This window comes from Acinonyx jubatus, chromosome E3 (assembly GCF_027475565.1).
Source record: "Acinonyx jubatus isolate Ajub_Pintada_27869175 chromosome E3, VMU_Ajub_asm_v1.0, whole genome shotgun sequence".
NCBI lineage: Eukaryota > Metazoa > Chordata > Mammalia > Carnivora > Felidae > Acinonyx > Acinonyx jubatus.
This window is the reverse complement of record NC_069398.1, coordinates 5,175,882-5,197,315: the sequence shown is the minus strand read 5'-3', so window position 1 is coordinate 5,197,315 and position 21,434 is coordinate 5,175,882. Positions and strand designations below refer to the sequence as shown.

The 21,434-nt window shown below is 53.1% G+C and overlaps 1 protein-coding gene and 1 long non-coding RNA gene across 3 annotated transcripts in view; one reads left to right on the top strand and one right to left on the bottom strand.

The window, feature by feature from the left end:
* LITAF (lipopolysaccharide induced TNF factor) overlaps window positions 1-18,540 on the top strand; it is a 27,539-nt gene extending 8,999 nt beyond the window's left edge. For both annotated transcript variants that reach the window (XM_053213028.1, XM_015087629.3), the window contains exons 2-4: window positions 11,105-11,329; window positions 14,019-14,175; window positions 16,916-18,540. In XM_053213028.1, the coding sequence (XP_053069003.1) occupies window positions 11,110-11,329; window positions 14,019-14,175; window positions 16,916-17,024 (486 nt within the window). In that variant the 5' untranslated portion in view covers window positions 11,105-11,109 and the 3' untranslated portion in view covers window positions 17,025-18,540. The remainder of the gene's footprint in view (window positions 1-11,104; window positions 11,330-14,018; window positions 14,176-16,915) is intronic.
* Window positions 17,090-21,434, bottom strand: LOC128313589 (uncharacterized). Its single transcript, XR_008294503.1, has 2 exons — window positions 20,434-21,434; window positions 17,090-19,780 (listed from the first exon to the last, which is right to left on the bottom strand). It is a non-coding gene; the product is annotated as an uncharacterized LOC128313589 (long non-coding RNA).

Here is a 21,434-nt window from a genome sequence, read left to right as displayed (position 1 = left end):
GATGTCCGCAGGACTTCTCACCGATACTGGGCTTGACTGTCTGTCTCTCTGCCGCATTTTAACTGCGTCTCCTGGAGCGAGATGAGCATCTTTTCGTGTGTGAATACCCCCAGGGGAGTTGTCCAGGGTGGGTGGCCCAGGATCAGCTTGAAGGGTATGGGGTTAAGGAGTGGGTGTAGACCCAAGTCCCTGGGGATCTTCTGGGGGACGGCTGGTGGGGAAAGAGCAGCCCCTGAAGGAGACAGAGGTGCAGGCCTCGGCCAAATGAGGAAAGCCCTCCAGCCTGGGAAGAGGAGGACAGGAAGTGGGAAGCGGGCTTAGTGGGGTTGTGGCTGAGGGAGGAGTGAGGCCGGGGCAGGGGGGTGGAGAGGAGGCGGGGGCTGTACCTGGGCACTTAGAAGAGAAGCAGGGGGACGGAGGGTCCGAGCACCCAGGCAAAGGGAAGAGAGGTGTTCATTTTGACATGTTGATAAGGAAAGATTTGAGGGGACACCGTTGGAGCACAGTCCCCGGGGAGATGGCCGGGCATGCAGACGCCAGGGTGGCCACACTCAGAGAGTTAAATGAAGTTGAGCCAGAGAAGGCCTCCTTCGGAACTGAGGGCAGGCGGACGGACGCCTGGGAGTTCGGATGGGAGGTTCAGGGAGTCAGGTCAGCGGGGGGAGGGGGGTGGTCAGAGGTGCAGGGGGCCCCCACTGTGGGAAGGAGGGGAGTCCCCTCGAGAATCCACAGGTGGGGAATCTGGGCCGCCCAGCTGGGAGGTGGGTGTATTCATTTCCTATGGCTGCTGTAACAAAGTACCCTAAGCTGGGGCGGGGGGTGGGGAGGGGGGTGCTGAAAGAACATAAATCCATTATCTGCTAGCTCTGGAGATCAGAAGTCCAAAATGGATGTCACTGGGTTAAAATCAAGGTGTAGCGTTCCCTCTGGAGGCTCTAGGGGACACTCCATGCTTGCCTTTCCCAGCTTCCAGAGACACCTGCGTTTCTTGGCTCGTGGCCCCTTGCTCCTGTTCCAAAGCCAGTGGGGGAGCAGCCCCTGTCTCCTCAGGCCCTCCTGCCTCCCTCTTCTGGGAGCCTTGTCTATGCTTGAATCTTCCTGCCTTCTGGCAGTGACACGTCTGTGTCACTGTGGGCAAGCGACCCCTCCCTGTTCCTTACTCCGCTTCCCTGTACGTCATTAGAATGAGCGCTTGTATTGTAATGGTCATGCCCAGTGCTCTGAGCACATCCGCATGCACCCCTCTGAGGGCTGGGTACTATCAGCCCATTTTCCAGATGAGGACACCGAGGCACAGAGCGGTGAAGCAACTCACCCGAGTTCACCAAGCCTAGAAGGGACAGAGTTGGGGGTTTGAGCCACGGGAGCTTAGTTCCAGAGTTTTTGGCTCTTACACATCCCACCTGCCTTTAAATTCCATCATCTGGATTTTCTTTTGGGCTTTGACGTTCCCCTCTCCATGCCGCACGCACCTGCTTACATCATTCCGAGTCAGCAAGCCAGGCCGCAGTCCGTGCCGTTCCTAGTGACCCGCGGGAGACGGCTGGTGCCTCCCCACTCTTGTGAATGACTTGGGGGGTACATGCAGGTGTTTCTGGAAACCGTGTGATGGTATCTTGGGTGCGAGGCCCACTGCACCATCTCTGAGCTCGGTGGTCACGGCCTCAGATTCTCCACCAGGTCAGTTCCTGGTTGGAGTCTGCGGTGAAGCCTGTTATGTCCTGTACTCTTGCGCCACAAGACCTCTGAACGTCGGGCATCGTCTCTCTGTCCTCCTCCCCTGCTTCTGGACCTGCCTGTTGGTCCTCTCAGCAGAAAGGGATGGGGGTGGGAAGGGCAAATGACTCGAGACTCCTTCAGCCCCTCATCTGCCAAGAGTGCCCATCCCTTCGGTCCTCCCTGGTTATAAACGAGCCCCGAGGAGGGAGGTGCCAGCCAAGGTGTGACTTGTCCTGTGCCCACGCGTCCCCTTTCCTGTCCCCTTTCCTGTCCCCACGCGTGAGCACTAGTTGCTGACATTTATGGTCTCTTGGGGGTACAGGATGGAGCCTCTGAGTTTTCTTGACACCATGAAAAAAAGAGAGATGGTCATTTCTGGAGAGTCGATGAGTCATCATCCGGTTACCCCGTAGTGAGCATGGAGTGACAGGTGTTTCTGAGTGGGGGGTGGTGGCAGTGTGGAGCCTGCTCACGAGTCCTCCAGATGTCAGACGGGTGCTACAGTCACAGGACGAACCCCTCCCGCTCTTCGGTAACCCCAGCCGGAACCAGGAGTGGGCGTTGGCACAAACCAGGGGCACCTTCGCAGAGCAGGTCAGCCCTGACCTTCATCAGTGGCATCAGCTTCCATCAAGGAATAGAAATGAGCCCGTCTTGACGTTCAGAGACCGTGGCTTCTTTTTTTTCCTCTCTGATTCAATCTTGTTCGTGTCTGCCCGCCTCCACACTTCCTTTGCCACCCATGTCTTGACTCGATCTCCTGCCTTGACATCCCCGGGGTGCCCCGTTGAGAAACACCACCCTCCCCAGGAATCCTGGAGGAAATGAAGGGTTTCAGACCCAGTCAAGTGATTCCAATTCTGGGGTGTGTTTGGTGCCACTTTGGCCAAAGCCTCATGTTAACCTTGAGCTGAACCAGGAGACCATCTGTTACCGAGGCTTGTCATTAGATAAGCATCTTCCTGCAAAAAACGTCCTCAGCTTCCGGTGGAGGTGTTAGGGTAAGACCCTCAATGATGTCTGCTTCCAAATGTTGATGCCGGGATGGGATCTTATTTTCCCTTTTTCCTGGATGGGTCTTATTTTCTCTCCCCATATGTTGTTGAAATGTCAGGATGACCAGCTTGTCCTGTGCTCCCCGTGTGAGCACCAGAATCCCGTATCCAGAGGAACCCCTCCATCTCAGGCGCACTGGCGTGGAGGGTCACCCCGCAGAGCACCCGTGACCTTGTGAGCCTAGTTCTAGATGCTAGGGATGCAGATTTGAAGGCATTTCAGTGCTTGCCCTTACAAGGCCCACAGACTGATCAGGAAGAGAGACCAGTAAAGAGAAGTGCTCTGTGACAAATAGAGCAGAGTGCTTCTGTGTCCCCCATTGTTCTGGGTGCTTTTCACAAGTGGATTCATTCAGGGGCACCTGGGTGGCTCGGTCGGTTGAGCGTCCGACTTCGGCTCAGATGTTGATACCATAGGTCATGAGTTCGAGCCCCACGTCCGGCTCTGTGCTGACCGCTCAGAACCGGGAGCCTGCTTCGGATTCTGTGTCTCCCCGCCTCTCTCTGCCCCTCCCCCACTCATTCTCTTGTCTCTCCCGGTCTCAAAAATAAATAAACATTAAAAAAAAATTTTTTTTTAAGTGGATTCATTTAATCTTCCCAAGAGCCTTAAGAAACTACCAGTGTCCCCATTTTACGGATGGGATCAATGAGGCACTAAAGTCATGCCCTGAGGCATGCCTTTTGGCCAGAGGCAGTCCGGCTATAGACCCTGCACCCTTGATTTCCGCACTGTGTAGGTTTAATTCTCCCCTCGGAAGGCCAGAGATCGCTTCTTGGGGGAAGTGATGCACAAGCTGGGATGTGACAGATGGGAGGAATTTGCAGCTCATCGGGAAGGAAGGAAACCGAGGGCAGTGGAAAGAGCATGCCCAGGGCATGTGTGGGGATATCTAAGCGAGGCTGCAGACGCATAAAAATGTGCAGGGGCGCCTGGGTGGCTCAGTCGGTTGAGTGTCTGACTTTGGCTCAGGTCATGATCTCCCAGTTCATGAGTTCAAGCCCCGCATGGGGCTCTGTGCTGACAGCGTGGAGCCTGCCTCAGATCCTCTGTACCCCCGCCTCTGCCCTTCCCCCCACCCATTAACAGTCACCCCTGTTTCCTCCCAGCACCCTCCTTCCAGCTCCTGGCCTGCCCTGACTTTCTGGGTCCGGATATACCTGTTCTGGGCGTTTCATGTCAAGGGACTCCTACCCTACGTGGTCTTTGCGCCTGGCTTTCCCCCCCACCCCGCGGCATCGCATTGTCGAGATTCACCCGGCGATCTCTTGGGGCCAGCTTTGCGGTGGGAAGGCCTGTCTGCCGGTCGTCTCCAGACTTCCCGGGGTCAGCCCTTACCCTTGGACTTGAGGATGCCGCGCGGACCGCGGCCGGGCTCAGCTCCGCCAACACCGAACGCGCGGCTCTGCGGGAACAGAGCGAGGAGGACCTGAAGGCCCGAAGTAGGTCCCACCAGGGTGTTCCAGAGAGTTCTGAGCCCAGTCAGGCCGAACGTTTTAGGAGCAGGAGGTCTCTCTGGGTTTGTTCCCGTGTCCCGAGGCTTCAGGACCGGTTCATTATCAGCTCAGGATGTGAGGATCGCTGGGTTCGGCGGGCCTGGCTTCTCTCCAGGATGCTGAGGGCCTTTTCCTTCTCTTTCAACAGAGCAGGTATTAAAGAGCCGAGGCTGAGCTGCTCTGAGACTCCTCGGGGAAGGGCCCTTTGCCTTTCCCCGAGCGGGTGTGGAGGCGGCTGGCCGACCCGGCCCGGCCCCGTGAGGTCCCGTACATATGAAGCTGCAGAACAACACTGTATCTTGGGGAGGTTCTGACCTCTTCCCATCACAAGAAGGAAGAGCTTCCTGGAGATCTGCCTTTGGCTGATATTAAGGTCCTCAATCCCGCCCCTCCATCCTTATTAAAGAAGCAGATCGCTTTGCATGGCAAAGTCGCCAGTGACAAAATGAGTTGGAATCCATAACAGGCAGGCCTTTTGTCACCTCGTCCTGAGTGTGTGGTGCGAGCGTCTGCAGAAAATGCATCTTTTTACACATGTGAGGGAGGCAGAGCGTTCAAATAATGTCGCCCCCCCTGTTTTTCTTTTCACGTGTCATTTGGGGGTCAGGTGTGCAAAACAAGGCTGCTGATTGTGTCTGTGTCTCCCTGGGAGGTGTTGGGTGAGGTCAGAAGCATTCCAGGGCCTAGGGGCGTCTGGGGGGGCTCAGTCGGTTGAGCGTCCGACTTCAGATCAGGTCATGATCTGGTGTGTGAGTTCAAGCCCCACATCAGGCTCTGTGCCTGCAGCTCAGAGCCTGGAGCCTGCTTCTGATTCTGTGTCTCCCTCTCTCTCTACCCGTCTTCCGCGATTGCTGTGTCTCTCTCTGTCCAAAATGAACAATAATAGTAATAATAAAGAAGTCCTCTGCAGTCTGATGGGTGCAGGTTCAAACCATAGTCCGATGCACTCTGTCTGTGTGACTTTGGACAAGCAGCTTCGCCTCTGTGGGCCCCAGTTTATTTCGTGTGTGAGTTGGGATGACAACAGTAATTCCTGAGTCAGCGGGACCACGTGGGGTGACGAGTAAGGCTGTGAATTACGGAGGCGGCTGCAGTACCGAGAGCCCCTTATAGTTCCAGTTATAGTTCATCGTAATCCGGTGCTGGGTGAATGCGAATTCACATCTTAGTGTGAACCTGGGGTGGGGGGGTGGGGAGCAGGTGACAGATAGCAGGTTTTGCTCAGACCAGGACCTCTGGGTTCAGAGATTCCCAAATAGGGTTCAAACAGCCTGGTTATCTGGTACCCTTAGCATTGTTCACTTGCTGGCTGGGGGAGAATCCTGCAGGTTCAAGACTCCAGTGCTGGAGGGAGTGGGCGCCAGCCAGTCCAATCCTGGTTGGCCCCTTTAGGCAGAGGGGAGGGCTCCCTGGGCTGATCACTTTCCCTCTGCCCACCTCCCTTGGTTGTGACTCACCAGATGAAACCATGAGAGGCTGGGCATAATACGGACCTAAGGGACCCCAGGACTCAGTCAGTAAAAGGTTAAAATTCGTTCAGACAGTTGCGTTCATGACAGCAAGGAGAGGGGAAACACATTTTGGGACTACTGAATGAATAAATGTCAGTGGTTTGGAAAACTCATTGGCCCCCAAATACCTCATTGCCCACCTCTCTCTCCCTTTCTCAGTGGGGACTTAGGGGAGTGAAAATAGGTTTGGGGGGTGGGGGAGAGGTTAAAAAAAAAAGTCTTAGATAGTACGGTGCTGTGTGGGCCTCCAAAACTCAACCCTATCCAACGAAATCTTATTTCTTAGTATTTAATTTCTCTTGTTAGGTAGAAATTAAATTACATTTAAATTCATTAATTAAATTTAAATGTAATTTAATTTTTTCCTTGGGGGTGATGAGGGGGTTAGGCAGCTATAATGAAAACAAGATTGAGAAATCATGTTCTAAACCAGGGTTTGATGAATGAGCTACTCCCAGACTCATTCCTGTAAGCCCAGGAATAAGTATCCGTTATATACCCCTCCCTGCCCATTTAAGAGAGAATCTCTCATTGAGGAAATCCGTTGAGACTGCGAACAAGGGGAATTTTCAGCTAGGGACCCCAAAATTCCAAGTGGCACATTTACAGGTGATAAAGTGGGGGCTGGGATGGTGCAGCCAGTCACGGGCCAATTTCTAGGTTCAAGTCCAGGCCTTTTTGTGTTAGAAATGCCTCTGTGTGCATCAGACACGCGTCCTTTTCCTTTTCTGTGACCCGTGGCCCCACTGGGCTGCGTGACATTGGGCCCCAGTGCAGTATGGAAACCCAGGGCCCCGCTTCCCAAAGTCTTCAGAATTTCAAGTTGGGGACAGCAGAGGATCGGGCTGAGCGCGGGTTCCCCCCCCCCCCCCCAGGTGTTGGGCCCCCCGGGGCTGCCACGCTCCGGTGACATTTTCTGGGTCTGAACAATGGGTTTGGAATGCCTTTGTGGATTCAAAGTCGCTGATGACGGAGCCCTTCTGAGGTGGGGAAAACAGAGCTCCCCAGCCCCGAGCGTTTCCTGGATGCGTGGAAGGTGGTGGAAGGTGGTGGAAGGTGGTGGAAGGTGGTGGAAAGTGGATGGAGAATTGCCTTCAACGTGTCCTTTTCAATGGGCGGTCAAGAGAAGCCACTCTCAGGGGCCTAGTCACAAAGTTAAACAAGTGGGGAGGCAGGGAGGAGACCCCCTCGTCTTTTCCTTTATTCCCTCCCCCGCCCAGGCTCCCGGTAACGATGGCAACCTGGGATCCGCAGCCGCCTCCCTGGCCTCCCTGGCCGCCAAAGGGATTCTCAAGGCTGTGCTTTTATGTGGCAGCACTGTGGCTTTGCTCTTCTGTGAAACTCAGAGATGCCTTCCTGTGGGTCCCAGAGGGAGGAGTGCCGGAGTCAGATATGACTGTGGTAGCACCTCAGCACGTAGGGGGCCTTACTTACCTGGAGGGACGGGAGGGACGAAGGGTTCTCTGGTGACCGTGCAGTGCGTATGTGTGTGTGTGGTCTGTGTATCTGTCTTGTAGGTCTGTGTGTGTGTGTGTGTGTGTGGTGTGTGTACGTGTGTGTTGGAGTGAGAGAAGACTGGCTGCCTTTTCAGAGTTTCACGTTGCAGGGTGAGGACCAGGAGGCGGAGGCCGGTTGAGCAGAGCTTTCTGGAGGGGCGGCTAGGTGGGCCTGCTGCCCCCCCACCCCTGGGGGGGAAACCAACTTACAAAGAAACAGGGGAATGTGGGGAGAAAAAGGAAAAGAAATAGGACTGAAGTGGCATTTCCTGGCCTGGGGCCTGGGGAGGGGAGGCCCTGGAATTTATTTAGAAAGCCTTCAAACCAGCTGGCTATGTTTTTGGATGTTGTTTTTTTTCCCCCCACTATTCTAGCCTGTTCTTGTACGTTTTCACGATTATAAGTGTTTATCATGTGGCTGTTTGACACAAAGTCAGTGTTCCCAAGAGACACTGTCCCGAAGTTCAGAAGCTAGGATGTGGCCACCAGACCCACGATGCCTGGACAATTAAGCCGCCCGGCCTTGATTTCCAGAAGCGTTTTCTAGAAGCGCAGGCCCTTCTTCCTTCCTTTAGGGGAAAGAAGGCCCCCCCAACACCCCCACGTTCACCCTTGACCACACAGTTTCTGGCTGCCTTTTGTCACTTTGGGAGGAAGGGGCAGTGGTTTTGAAGCGGAGGGATTTGGCCTTCCGAGTTGAGTCATTGTTTCCCGGCCGTTTGACCCAAACCTTTTCTGCACAATTTAGGGCCCCCCAAGGCCCCCCCAGACCATAGTTTTCCCTCCCAGAGCAGCTCCCTTGCAGCCGGAGTGCTCGGTGCTATTTTAGGCTCTCTGTACAACCTGTGTTTTCGGCTCTTGTGGTTTTCTTCTATGACTCAGTTTTTAGAATAAACTGTGGAGGCAGCTCGGGGTCTGCCTTTGCTGAGACGAGAAGGGACAGCGAGTCCTTGACCTTCAGCGAGGTCGGGAATTTCTCCAGAGCGCCCCCCAGCCTCAGTCCCCTGGAGCCCATGCCGGGCCGGGAGCAGCTGCCGGCTGATCCTGGGGCTGATGTTTGTGTTCTGTCTCCCTTCTTCTGCTTTTCTGTTTCCCTGTGTCAGAGGAAACTGACAACATACCGTGACCACTTTTCACAAGGTTCCCATTTTTAAACCCTGGACCTGTTTTCACAGATGCCCCTGCCTTCCTGACTAGCTGTCCCCCCCCCCCCGCCCCCCCGCAATAGACTTGAATGTAGCCGCCACCCACCATCCCCTCCACCCACATGTAGGGGCCTTCCACGGTTTGTTTCTTGCTTCTGTTACACACCAGCTTCAGCTACACTTCCTAGGGTTGGACCACTCCTCTATAACCTTCCATGGCTCCCCGTGTTCCATAGTCCTGCCGTCCTGGAGAAGCAGAAAGTGAGCCACATAGATAGTTGAAAATTTTTCGGCTGTTACATCTAAAAAAGTGCAAAGACACAGGTGAAATGACTTGCAAGGACACATTTTACTTAACTCCACCTAGCTAAAATATTGTTATTTCAACATAACTGTCCGTTTGAAAAATTAGGAATGAAATCTTTCACGTCAGTGTTTTAAAATTTTTTGAAATCCGGGGTGTGTTTTATGTTGACATCATATCCTAAGTTGGATGCTCATATTTTGTCAAAAATGTTTGATCTAGATTCGGAGCTCCTTAAATTTGCTGTAGATAAAGTCGATTCACATAGCCGAGGGGTCCTTCGGAAAGGTGGAAGAGCTTCCATAAGTTTTCCAATAATTGCATTGCGTATTAGATGTTTTTTTTTTTTAAGTTTATTTACTTATTTTGAGAGAGACAGCATGTGTGGGAGGGGCAGAGAGAGAGAGAGAGAGATAAGGAGAGAGAGAGAGAGAGAAGGAGAGAGAGAAGCCCAAGCAGTTTCCACACTGTCACTGCAAGGAGCTCGAACCCATGAAACCATGAGATCATGACCTGAGCCGAAATCAAGAGCTGGACGCCTAACCGACTGAGCCACCCAGGTGCTCCTGCCTATTAGATTCTAAATTTAAAGCGCTTAAACTTGAAATGCAATTTAAAAATTCAGCTCCCAGGTCACACCAGCCACATTCTGAGAGTCCAGCAGCTGCTGGATGGCCATATTGGACAACCCAGATGGAGAGCATTTCCATTCTTCCAGAGGGTTCCATCGGGCAGACACCTACAGTTAAGCCCCAACACCTCCATAGGACTTTCAGATTTTCAACAATCCGGCCCCAATCTGTCTAGCTTTATTCACTGACTTTGTTTTACACAGATTCGCTTTCCCTTGCCTCTGTCTCTGCTTTGGAACCCCCTCCCCTCTCTTCCCCCAGAGAAATGTCCTCTTTTGGTCGCAGCTCAAAGGCTGAGCTTCCTCGAAGGAGTCTCCCCTTCTCCCCGCGGCAGAGTTAATTGCTGCTTCTGCTTCCCACGGGTTCTAGAAGACAAGGCAGAGTGCAGGGGATCTCGTGCACACCGCCCTCCAGCCCATTTCCCCATTTCTCCTGAGACAGGTTTCAATGGATCTTCTAAGGCTGCCTTAGCCCTGCCCCTTTAGAAAAACAGAGCCACACAAAGGGCGGCACTGTGTCCTTCTCCAGCTGCCCTGGGGCCGCTGAGCACGGGGCTTCAGACAGGAATGCACTCTGGGTACAGGCCACGTAATTCTAGGCGGGCATCAGCTCTGCGAGGTGGCGGCGGGGGTGGGGGCACCCTTTCTTTGCCCTCACAAAAGGAAATATGTGCCTGGCTTCTCTGATTACTCCTTTCTCAAAATGGGAGCCGTGTGTGTGTGTGTGTGTGTGTGTGTGTGTGTGTGTGTGTGTGTTTACTTTTTAAAAACCGTAACAGGGCCCCTGCGTGGCTCAGTCGGTTAAGCGTTCCACTCTTGATTTCAGCTCAGGTCATGATCTCACTCACCGTTTTGTGAGTTCGAGCCCCGTGTGGGGCTCTGCATGCTGCCCGCACACCGAACCTGCTTGGGATTCTTTCTCTCCCTTTCACTCTCTCTCTCTCTGTCCCTCCCCTGCTCTCTCTCGTTCCCTCTGTCTCTCTCAAAATAAATAAACTGAAAAAGAGAAACCTGTAACTTACCAACAGACAAGCGCACACGCCTTAATTGTATCGCTTGGATTTTCACACAGTGTTCATACCACGTGATCACCCCCCAGCATGAAGAACAAGACCAGCCCCTTAGAAGACTCCCCCCACCCGGCCCACCCCTTCCAGCCTCCACCCCCCCTCACCCCTGCAGGATTCACGGCTTTCCTGACTTCTGGCCCCTGTGACTCCTCTCGCCTGCTTCTGAACTGTATTAAAATGGTATCACACGGTGTGCGTTTCTGGCTTCCTTCACGCAGACACTCCATTGGTGATAGGTTGTGGTTGAGTTCGAACGCCTGGGTCTTTTCTGGCTCCTGAAACCCCATCCGTAAAAACCACAGTGGGTAAAAAAAGAAGGCGCTAGATGTGAAAGGCGGGCCACCGCTGGGCAGGAGTTTGAAGGGTGAAGAAAAAAGCTTCGGCTCCATTTGGGGGTGATGTGTGCTTGGAGTTTTCTAGGTGCTAATGATTTGGCGTGGTGATTTTTTCCCCTTGTAGCCTTATTTGGGGAATCCCTCGTTCAGGTGATAGTTCTTGGGTCGTGGAGGGACGTTAATTAACTCCCTTTCTGGCTTTTGGACGCGGCTGGACACAAGCCATTTCCTCATTTTCTGTCTGGTAGGGATTGGAAGATTCGGGTGGAAGGGGGTGGGGGAGAGAGAGAGGGAGAGGTGTCACTCACATTTCTGATCTGGTGTCTTCTGTTTTGCTTTAGATAACATGTCTGTTCCGGGATCCTATCAGGCGGCCGCGGGGCCTTCCTCAGTGCCGTCCGCACCCCCGTCCTATGAAGAGACAGTGGCGGTTAACAGTTACTTCCCCGTGCCTCCTGCACCTGTGCCAGGGCCGACCACGGGGCTGGTGACGGGCCCAGACGGGAAGGGCATGAATCCCCCCGCGTACTACACCCAGCCAGTGCCCGTCCCCAACGCCAACGCAAGTACGTGCCGCCTCCCGCGCCCCCTTCCCCTCTCCTTGGCCCTCCGCCCTGGCTTTGGGGGACTCTGCAGGAATCAGGGGAGCCACCGGAGTCCCTCGGCCTGAGTCTAAGTGAAATGCTGGCCAGTCCACCTCTACCCTGTCCTGGAATTTTCCATCTAGTCCTCTGGGTTCCACATCTGTGGGGCTCCTGTCATTTCCCTGATAAAGTACCGTTTATGAACTTTCCCACGTCCGCCACAAACCAGTCCTTTGGCGCTGACCGCAGAGGCACACGGCAATCCCAGGGAAAGTGGGGGGGGGGGGGGTTGCTTGTAAGGGTCCCCTCCCTGCCCGCTGAGGCTCAAACCTCTGCCCCGAGGCCGGGGCTGGAGTAGGAGAGGGAGCAGAAAGCCAGGGGTTAGGAACCGGTGAGCCGACCCTGTCCCAGCCCACCCGCCAGCCCGCCCGCCTGGCTTCCCGGCCTTCCAGCAATTTCTTCATGGCCTTGCCCTCTGGGCCTTCCTGCTGCCCAGGTGTGCCCAGGCACACAGCTGATTCAGTATCGCAAGCCACTCGGGAGGAGATCACCAGCTCGGAGAAAGGGCTGTGAGTCAGACTGCCTGGGCTCACCCGATGGCTTCGGGCCTCAGTTTCCCCACCTGTAAAACTGGGCTCATCAAGTGCCTACATCAGTGGTTGTTAAGATAAAAATAAAATTCTATGAGTAATCATTTGATAAAAGGGAGCCAGTGTTGACGTGCTCGAGCAACTTTGACCCCTTCAGCTGGAAGAGAGCGAGGTGACTTTAGACAGTTTCACATCACGCTCTGATCAATAATTCATTCTTGCACCAAGTTAAAAAAAAAAAAAAAAAGATTTTTAACACAGCTCACATGTGAGCGTTAGCAGATGCTTACATACTCCTTTTCTGGAAGGAGAGGCTTTCTGGGACTTTCGAGGAGTATTAGGTTCTGTGAGCTTGGACGACAGTTAATTTCCCCTCCTGCCTGGATTACAGAAATGGCGTTCCAGCTGGAACAGAAGGTAGTCACTTTGAGAGGAATACGAGCTTGCACAGCTTTGCCAAAAACCAAAACCATTTTGAGTGCTAAGGCCTTCACGATTTATGTCACTCGAGGCTCACCTCTGGTGACTGTGAACGCCTGTACGTGTTCTTTACATAGTTTCCTCGTTTTAGCACGAGTTTACGTCTTGGGCCACGGGCACCTCGATTCCCTGGACTTGCCCCAGAGTCTGGGCCGGCGTTCCCAGCCCAGCGATGAGGCGGGAAACTCCTGCCTTATCGCTGGCCGTTGGACTTCGTCAGGAGCCCCGTGTGAAAAGACGAAACTATTTATCGAGGGTTCACCGCGCCCACGACACGGCGTGGGGTTCCTTACCCCCTTCCCCCCCTGCCCCCCCTTATCTCGCGTAACCCTGGCAACAACCGTTACTTCATGTTTTCAGATAAAAGCGTTGCTGAGATACGATTCCCGTACCGTAAAGCTCACTCTTTTTAAAGTGTACAGAACTCAGGGGTTTCAGTAAAGTCGCAGACTTGTGCGACCCTCAGCGCTAATTCCAGAACATTTCCAGAAAGAAAGCCCGTACCCGTGAGCCGTCCCTCCCCGTCCCCCAGCCCCTGGCAACCACTAATCCGTGGATGAAGAAAATTGAGGTGAAACCCCAGCGTATCACTGTTTCTGAAATTAACCATCCGCAGACCACCTTCGTAGAGCTACTTAGGGAGCTTAAAGAGCCTTTTGGGGACCCTGCCCCAGTCTTGCTGAATCAGCCTGTGTTGGGCAAGGTGGGAAGTGCCGGGGGGTGGGCAGCAAGCTTGCTACATGTTTCCAAGTTTGAAAGCTCGGTCGGGGCTGAGCCGCAAACGGCTGCAGGAACTTCTCCCCACCCCCCCCACCCCACCCCCGTGCGGGGGTGAGGGGGGTCGAGAGCCCGTCGCAGGATGATGCTGGAAAGATGCCACGTGTTGTAAAACACACATAACGTGGTTGAGTGGCGTTAAGCACGTTCACGTTCTCACGCGGCATCACTGCCGTCCCTTTCTAGAACTTTGAAACCTCACAAAACTTGAAACCCTAAACTTGTCAAACAGCTGCTTCGCGTGTCCTTCCCCCACCCCTGTCCCAGCCCCCGGCGTCCATGGCCTTCCACCGTGAAGTGGATGGTTCTAGGTGCCTCGTCCATGAGAAATCACGCGGTATTTGTCCCGTGGCTGGTTGATTTCACTCCGTGTGATGGCCTTAAAGTTCATCCGTGTTCTAGTGCGGGTCAGAATGTCCTTTTTTTCCTGTTTTTTTTTTTTTGTTTTTTTTTTTTAATTTTTCATTTATTTTTGAGAGAGAGAGAGAGAGACAGGGTGAGTTGGGGAGGGGCAGAGAGAGAGAGAGAGAGAATCCCAAGCAGCAGCACAGAGCCTGACACGGGGCTCGCACTCACAAAACCGTGAGATCATGACCTGAACCCTCAAGCAAGAGTCGGCCGCCTGACCGACTGCGCCACCCAGGTGCCCCAGGATGTCGCTCGAAGGCCGAGTGAGGCTCTACTGTCTGGAGAGGTCCCTTCGTGCTTATCCACTTGCTCACTGGGGACGCTCGGGTGGCTCTGGTGTCCAAGCCCCTGCCCCCACCACCCGGTTGTCCCAGTGGCCCCCCGCGTTCACCGGTCGCCTGTTCCTGTTCCCTCAGTTGCTGTGCAGACCGTCTACGTGCAGCAGCCAGTGTCCTTTTTCGACCGTCCAGTCCAGATGTGCTGTCCTTCGTGCAACAAGATGATCGTGACCCAGCTGTCCTATAACGCCGGTGCCCTCACCTGGCTCTCCTGCGGGAGCTTGTGCCTGCTGGGGTAAGTCCGGCGTGCTCAGCCCCCAGGCTCTCCCCCGGGGGTCTACCGCAGGAGGGTCAGCGGCACCCCTGCCCTCCGCGCACCCCCCCCCCCCCCCCCGACAGAAGTCGTCCCCAGTGGGGGACCACCGCTCTCCAGCACATCACAGCTGGAAACTGCTGTCCCATCCGCCACGTCTGGCCCGCCTGCTCACACCCCTCTCGGGCAGACACAGCAGCCCCCTGCGTCTGGGCGGGGTGATATCCTTAGACATTTCTTTTTCTTTTCTTTTTTTTGTTTTAACGTTTATTTTGAGAGAGACCGAGACAGAGCGGGAGGGGTAGGGGAGGGTCAGAGAGAGGGAGACACAGATTCCAAAGCAGGCTGTCAGCACAGAGCCTGACGCGGGGCTTGAACTCGCAAACCGCGAGATCACGACCTGGGCCGAAGTCTGACCCTTAACCGACTGACTGCGCCGCCCAGGCGCCCCCAGAAAGGGAACTTCTGATGAGTGTCAGACTCTGCTGATCTTAGCTTTCAGATTGGGGCAGCTTTTCTGTCCCTCCCTCCTTTTCTGATTACATGCAGGGTTGTAGGGTTTTGGGGTCAAGTCCTGCCTCAGTACTGTGTGCCTGTGGGCGAGTGACTTCACCTCTCTGCTCTGATTCCCTCTTCTGAAAACTGGAGGTGATAACGCTCCCCGCCCCTGCCCCCAGGGGTTGTTGGGGATAGAATAAGTGAATGTGTGCATCCCGCAGCTTGGAGCTGTGTCTGTATGCGTAAGACCCTGGCGAGGGTAGTGAGGGTTAGCTCCAAGGCACTGGCTGACCCTATTTGAAGTTGGGTAACCTTAGACCATAGGGGGAATTTTTTTTCTTGAGATTATTTCCTCACCAGGCGGTATCCTGTTTCTGCTTTGTGTAAGCCAGTGTCTTCCTGTAAATTGTTGATTTTTTTTTATTGAATGATAATTGACAGACATTATTAGATCAGTTTCAGGCATACAAGATAGTGATTCAGTGTTTTCATATATTATGAAATGATCACCACGGTAGGTCTAGTTCCCGACCATCTGTCACCGACCAAAGTGATTACAATAATGTCGATTACGCTCCCTGTCCTGTGCATTGTGAAATGCTGATTTTTAACTACATTTGGGCAAACATTGCCTGTGGGGGTGTTTTCTGTTACCATCCAGCTCTCCAACCCCAGCTGTGATTCAATTCAGTTCTGACACTTGAGTACCTGCAGTTAGCACAGACCCCAAAGCTTAAGGACCCAGTCCCATAGACTGCGCCCCAGTAGAGATGCGAGTCACAAATCTCGGGCCATCCATCCTTCTGACCCCGACCAGCTATAAATGGGGTGTCCCACTATCCCTTTAGATTTGATAATTTGCTAGAACTCACAGAACTATTTGCTGTTGGCTCACAGAACTCAGGAAGGCACTGTACTTAACATTTACCAGTTTGTCATGAAGGGTACATACAAATGAACAGCAGGTACGTGAAGAGATACCTAGAGTGAGGTCCAGAAGGGTCCCGGGCGCAGGAGCCGCTGTCCCCGTGGAGTTGGGGTGCACCACTCCCCTGGCCCATGGATGTGTTCAATCCGGAAGCTCTCCAAATAGATTGTTCAAGGGTTTTTACAGCCCCAGCCCCTACCTATCCCCTCCTGAGTTCTAACCTAGGAAGCCCAGCAGCCCCATCCTGAGGCAGGAACCCTGCCCTGGTCGCCTTGTTAGCAGAAAAGCAGGTGTGAGTGAAAGGGGATTGTTTTGCGTGACAGAAGGCACTCCGGTCACTCCGGAAATTCCTAGAGTTTTGGAGCTCCTTGCCAGGAACTGGGGACAAAGACCAACTGCAGTTCTTATTATCCCACAGGCTGTCTGAAGGTCCTGCCTGTGTGCACTGATAACAGATGACGTAGGTTAAGAGCTGTTCTTTGGGGGATTCTGATTGGTTGCAGCCTCTCCATATGGAAGAGTGATCAGTCTAGACAGGGGTCAGCAAACTTTAGCCTTGGGGCCGAATCCAGCCCGTTTTAAGTTCTAGTGGGACAAACACCCCCCCCCCCCATTTGTTTACAGATTGTATCTATGGCTGTTTTCAGGCTATGATGGCAGGACGGCCCAAAATATGTGCTGTCGGGCCCTTTACAAAACAAGTTTGCTGGCCCCAGTCTGAGACTTTGAAAGATGCCCAGATGAGCCAGGATTTGAAGACACACCCAGGACAGTCTGTCTGAGATAGCAGCCTTGGCGTTGGGTGGTGTATTAGTGCCCTGGGGCCGCCATTGCCAACAACCACAAACCCGTTGGCTTAAAACAATAAAAACGTGTCCTCTCACAATTTTGGCGGCCGGAGGTTCAACATCAAGTGTCGTGCTCCCTCTGAGGACTCTCAGGGCAGAATCCTTCCTTGTCCGGTGGCCCAGGTGGCCCTTGGCTCCTGGCCGCACGACGTCGGTCTCTGCCTGCGTCTTCACCCTGTCCGTCCCCGCATCTCTGTGTCCCTCTCCTCTGTCTTCTTGCAAGGACGTCGGTCATTGAGTTTAGGGAGCCCACCTCGATAATCCCGGATGATCCCATCTTGAGATCATCACTGACACCTGCGAAGGCCCTTGTTCCGAGGAAGGTGACAGCCGTAGGTTCTGGGGGGGTTAGGACGTCGACGGATCCACCCCCCCCTCCCCCCCGTCCCGAACCGAAACCCTGACGGAGGATGGCATGCTCCGCGTGTGGCTCTTTGTGTTCTTCCAGGTGCGTGGCAGGCTGCTGCTTCATTCCCTTCTGCGTGGACGCCCTACAGGACGTGGACCACTACTGTCCCAACTGCAAAGCTCTCCTGGGGACCTACAAGCGCTTGTAGGACTCGGCCAGACCCGGAGGGAGCCGCGCGCCGCAGGGAGTGCTCTCCGACTCGTACCCAGTCCCGCCCCTGGTGGGGGTTCCACCTTGCCGGCCTCGTCTCCCCAGGGGCTTCACCTTCGTGTCTTCTTTTGGGGGCAAAAAAATACATCGCCAACGCACCCCACCTCCAGAACCCCAGACGTTGCTGCTTGGCGTCGTGCACAGGACACGCAAAGACGTTCACCTTGAGTGCTGGTTCAAGGGCCTCCCGCCTACCGTGACCCCAAGTCACCCCGTCCAACTGTGACCGTTGCCCCGTCCAAGTATCTTCTGGTGATTGGCCGGTGGCCGGCTGCCTCGGGGCCCTTTTCTTGCCTCGGGGGCCTTTCCGGGGGACAGTCTCAAACCGAGAAGCCGCACGTTGCCTTATTTTTTGAGACCGTTCTGGCCCAGATACCGAATACAGCTGACCCAGCCTTTTGAGTGCTTGCCTTCAGGCTCATCTGTGTCCCCCCGCCCCCACCGCCCCCCTTGTGGCGACAAAAAATCTTGCCTTATAAACTAAGGGCTTGGCTCTCAGAGTCTGTAACGGCGGGCTTTTCATTAGCACACCGATTCACTTTAATTTCTTCATTCCTTCTTAAGTGCAAGGAGGACCTACTCACACCCGCCAGACACATGTCCGTGAGGTCAGAAATGCATGCTGAAAACGTAGGGCCGGATCCACCCATGGATCTGGTTTCCCTCAGTTGCTTTCCATGAAGGGCTTTTTTTTTATTCTTGGAGAGGAATTGTTTGTATTAACCGCTCTTATGACCCCCTTTTGGTCTTAAACACTTTGGGACCTCATTTTGAAAGGAGGGATTTATAGAACCATTTTTCTTAACCATATGACTGTCACCACGTTCCCATTTGCCAGTGCACTTTCTCTCTTTTTTTGTTTTTGGTCCTTAACGGAAAAAGTAATGGATAATTTCATCCACTGCTTCTCCTTGGGTTTAGCGTGGTTCTTAAAAACCTCTATAATGGCGCTCTTAAAGAGGGACCCCATTTGGGTTCCCAGTGGTTAGAAAGGCCAAGGAAGAGCAGTTTCAGCACATCCCGGTACCGCGGTGCTGGAGAGCTTGGGGACCTGACTGTTGCAAGGGAATCTAAATTCTGATTTTATTTTTCAGAGATACAGTTTGTTGTAGGACGTCGGAAGACATGTTTCTGGGACTCAATCGGCAAACCAGAGTCCTCGGTTGGCTGTTGTGTCATCTTCGAAATCAAGATAAAGCTGGGGTCCGGCTTTCAAGAGTCCCCGTTTTGATACTGAATATGCACAGGGCGTGCATGTGAATGATATGTAGAAATCAAGCCTAGGGCTTGAACAAAAATCTGTATATTGGCTGAAAATCCTAGCTGTAACCATTGATTCAGCTTATACATTGGATGTTCTGAAAGTAATTATTTTTGCAACGATTTATGGATACTACATAGTACTTTGGTGTTATCTGCTTTTACAAAATAAAGTCTTTGGTTTACTCGGTGAACTATTTGTCCATTCTTAACGGTGTAAAGAAAGGTCTCGTGTTGCGTTTCCAGCCGTTGCCACAAAGAACCTTTATTTGGTCCCTAACGGTAGAAAAATCCTTCATGATAAACAAACGTCAGGCTTGCTGAATATCCCTCCACTTCAGGACGACCAGGGCAGAGCTGGGCGCATTGGTAGTGAGTCAGAATTGAATGTTAGGCTGTTGGAACTCACTAGGCATCATCTCTGGCAGGAAACCATAGCTTTCAGGTTTTAATGAAATGCACAGAAGAGAGCTGTCCTCATTCATTCTCCAAACAACACTTGCTTTGTTCATTGATCAGGGTGGTTGTGAGTTGCGAGAAAAGAGGGGCATTGTAACTCGCCAGGAATATGAATGTCCTCCCCCCTTGTCCTACCTGGTCACAGAGCCTCGTTTCGGAAAGCACGGGAAAATGACGGCATCTCGGCGTGGCTTACGTTGTCGTTTAAACCCTAACCTAAACAGTCCTGAAAAATCGCCACCGACCTCCTCTCGATCGCATGGTCTCATTGGGCAAGATGGGGGCCGGGCGGATGGTGGTACAGAACTGGTCTCAAGCTGGGATTAATTACATATGCAGGGTCCACAAGACAAGAGCCCTGTTTCAGGGACCAGAAGACGTACACTCTGTGGAACTGAAACTGACATCAGATGCCTGGAGTAGGAAGCATTCATGGGTCGCTCCTTTGTGTTGGTCCGAGCGCGGGCGCACTCATACATGTTTACAAATTACAAGGCTCTTTTGTGTGGCCAGTGTTTGTCGGGGACGTTGGGAGTTGAGTGTGTCGCCAACGCTGAACCACATCCAATGAACGAAAGAGCTTTATGTCTACTAGGACCTCAAGAATTTTACCGATTTCAAACGCCAAGCAGCTGTCTCATATACCGTTCGTCCATCTGGGAGAGGTGGCCTAATACATCAGTGTTGGTTGGCGTCTTGTAAACAAAAAAGTATTCAGGGATGGCATCTATTTAAGCCAGCTGGAAGCCCATGACTTTTCCTGGCCGCCCGCTGCACTGCCCACAAAAATGTTTTCCCCAGGATAACTGGTTTCCCAATTTCTACTGTGAGAGCACCTCTCCGGGGCGCCGAACGATTCCTAAATGTGGCTTCATACACTCATGTGCAGTTTGGCCTCGGTTTTCTCCCTGGCGGCAGCCTCTTTCGTGTTCAGGTTGTTAAAATCCTTCTCTGACTCTCTGGGCTCGAGGATCTCTGTTAGGAGTAAATGTCGACGTTGGAATTTTACTTGCAAAGTTCTGATTTGCATTTGGGATCCTATTAAAGTTATCTCCTGCATTTATGACTCAACTGTTCTCCAAAGAGTCGTCTGTTTTTTATAGATGCAGGAGAGGATTGTAACTAGATCCAGCAAGGTGATGAAAGAGAAACCAGTTTGTGTGTGTGTTTCCAGCCTAAGAATTTTAAAGAAACAAGATTCTGAGGGTCAGATTTAAACACACACACAGAAAACCACAGCTCACAGCCAAGTGTATCGCCTAGTGCATTTAACTAACTTTGGGGACTATTCTCTGCGGTATTAGGAAAATGTTCACGCGTTTACTTTATTTCCCTTTTAAATAAGCTACTTGAGATCAGTTTTAGGTTCACGGCCAAACGCAGCGGAGAGGACAGAGCTCTCTCATACACCCCTGCCCTCACCACAGCCTCTCCTCCTCCCCCCACCCCCCCGCAGGGGCTATATTTGTTAGAACTGATGAACTTAGGGGTTTGGACACATGTGTAATGATAGGTATCCACTGTGATAGCATCACACTGAGTAGTTTGCTCTGCCCTAAAAATCCTCCGTGTTCTGTCTGTTCTTCCCTCCCTCCCCGTTAACCCCTGGCAACCATTAATCCTTCTACCGTCTCCATAGTTTTGGCTTTTCCAGAATGTCTCAGAGTGGGAGCCGTCCAGCGTGGAGCCTTTTCAGATTGGCTTCCTCCACTTAGCATGAGGCATTTAAGGTTCCTCCGCATCTCCCCGTGGCTTGAGAGCTCATTGGCTTTGAGTGCTGAGTGGTATTCCATTGTGCGGATGTACTACGCAGCCAAGGAGATCCAAACAAGCCTCTTAGGGCGCCGCGGGGTCTCCCAGGTGATGCACCTTTTCCCAGATAGGCCGTATCGGCGTAGGGGTCTTGGATCCGGGGCCTTGTGCAGCTCGGGTACCAAGCACAGCCCAGCCTGGGAAGAGGGAGCAGTGGGCCCAGCACGGCCCTGCCAACATTGCTTGGCGGTGACTGTTTTTTAAGCTAAAATCCACCTGCCATTAAGGTGTCTGATGCGGCAACATTTGGCACATCCACGGTGCCGCGCAAACGTCACCGCTAGCAAATTCTGAAACTTCGGCGGCGGCCCAACGCAAAACACCACGCCCTCTGCCTCTTCTCCCGGCACCCGGCAGCCTCCCATTTGCCTTCCGTTTCTCTGGATTTACCTAGTTTGGATAGTTCGCGTAAAGGCGCCTCCATGATCCGCGGCCTCCCGTGGCTGGCTGCTTTCACCCGGCGGCCCGGTTTTGAGGTTCGTCTGCGTTGTCGCGTGAATCCGTGCTTCATCCCTTTTAGCGGCTCAAAGATATGCCACGGTGTGGCCATATTCCACATTTTGGCAGTCCCGTAGTCTGTTGACAGACATTCGAGTCGTTTCCGCCTTTTGGCCGTTACGAGTAATGAACGCTGCTGTGCACGTACGTGTGCAGGTTTTTGTGCGGATGTCTGTGGTTGGTTTTCCGGAGTATTTGCCTCGGAGCGGGTTTGCTGAGTCATCCGGTGGTTCAGTGTAACTTTTTGAGGAACCTCCTAGTTGCTTCTTAAAGAAATGTTTCCTGGAGCGCCTGGGTGGCTCAGGCGGTTAAGCGTCCG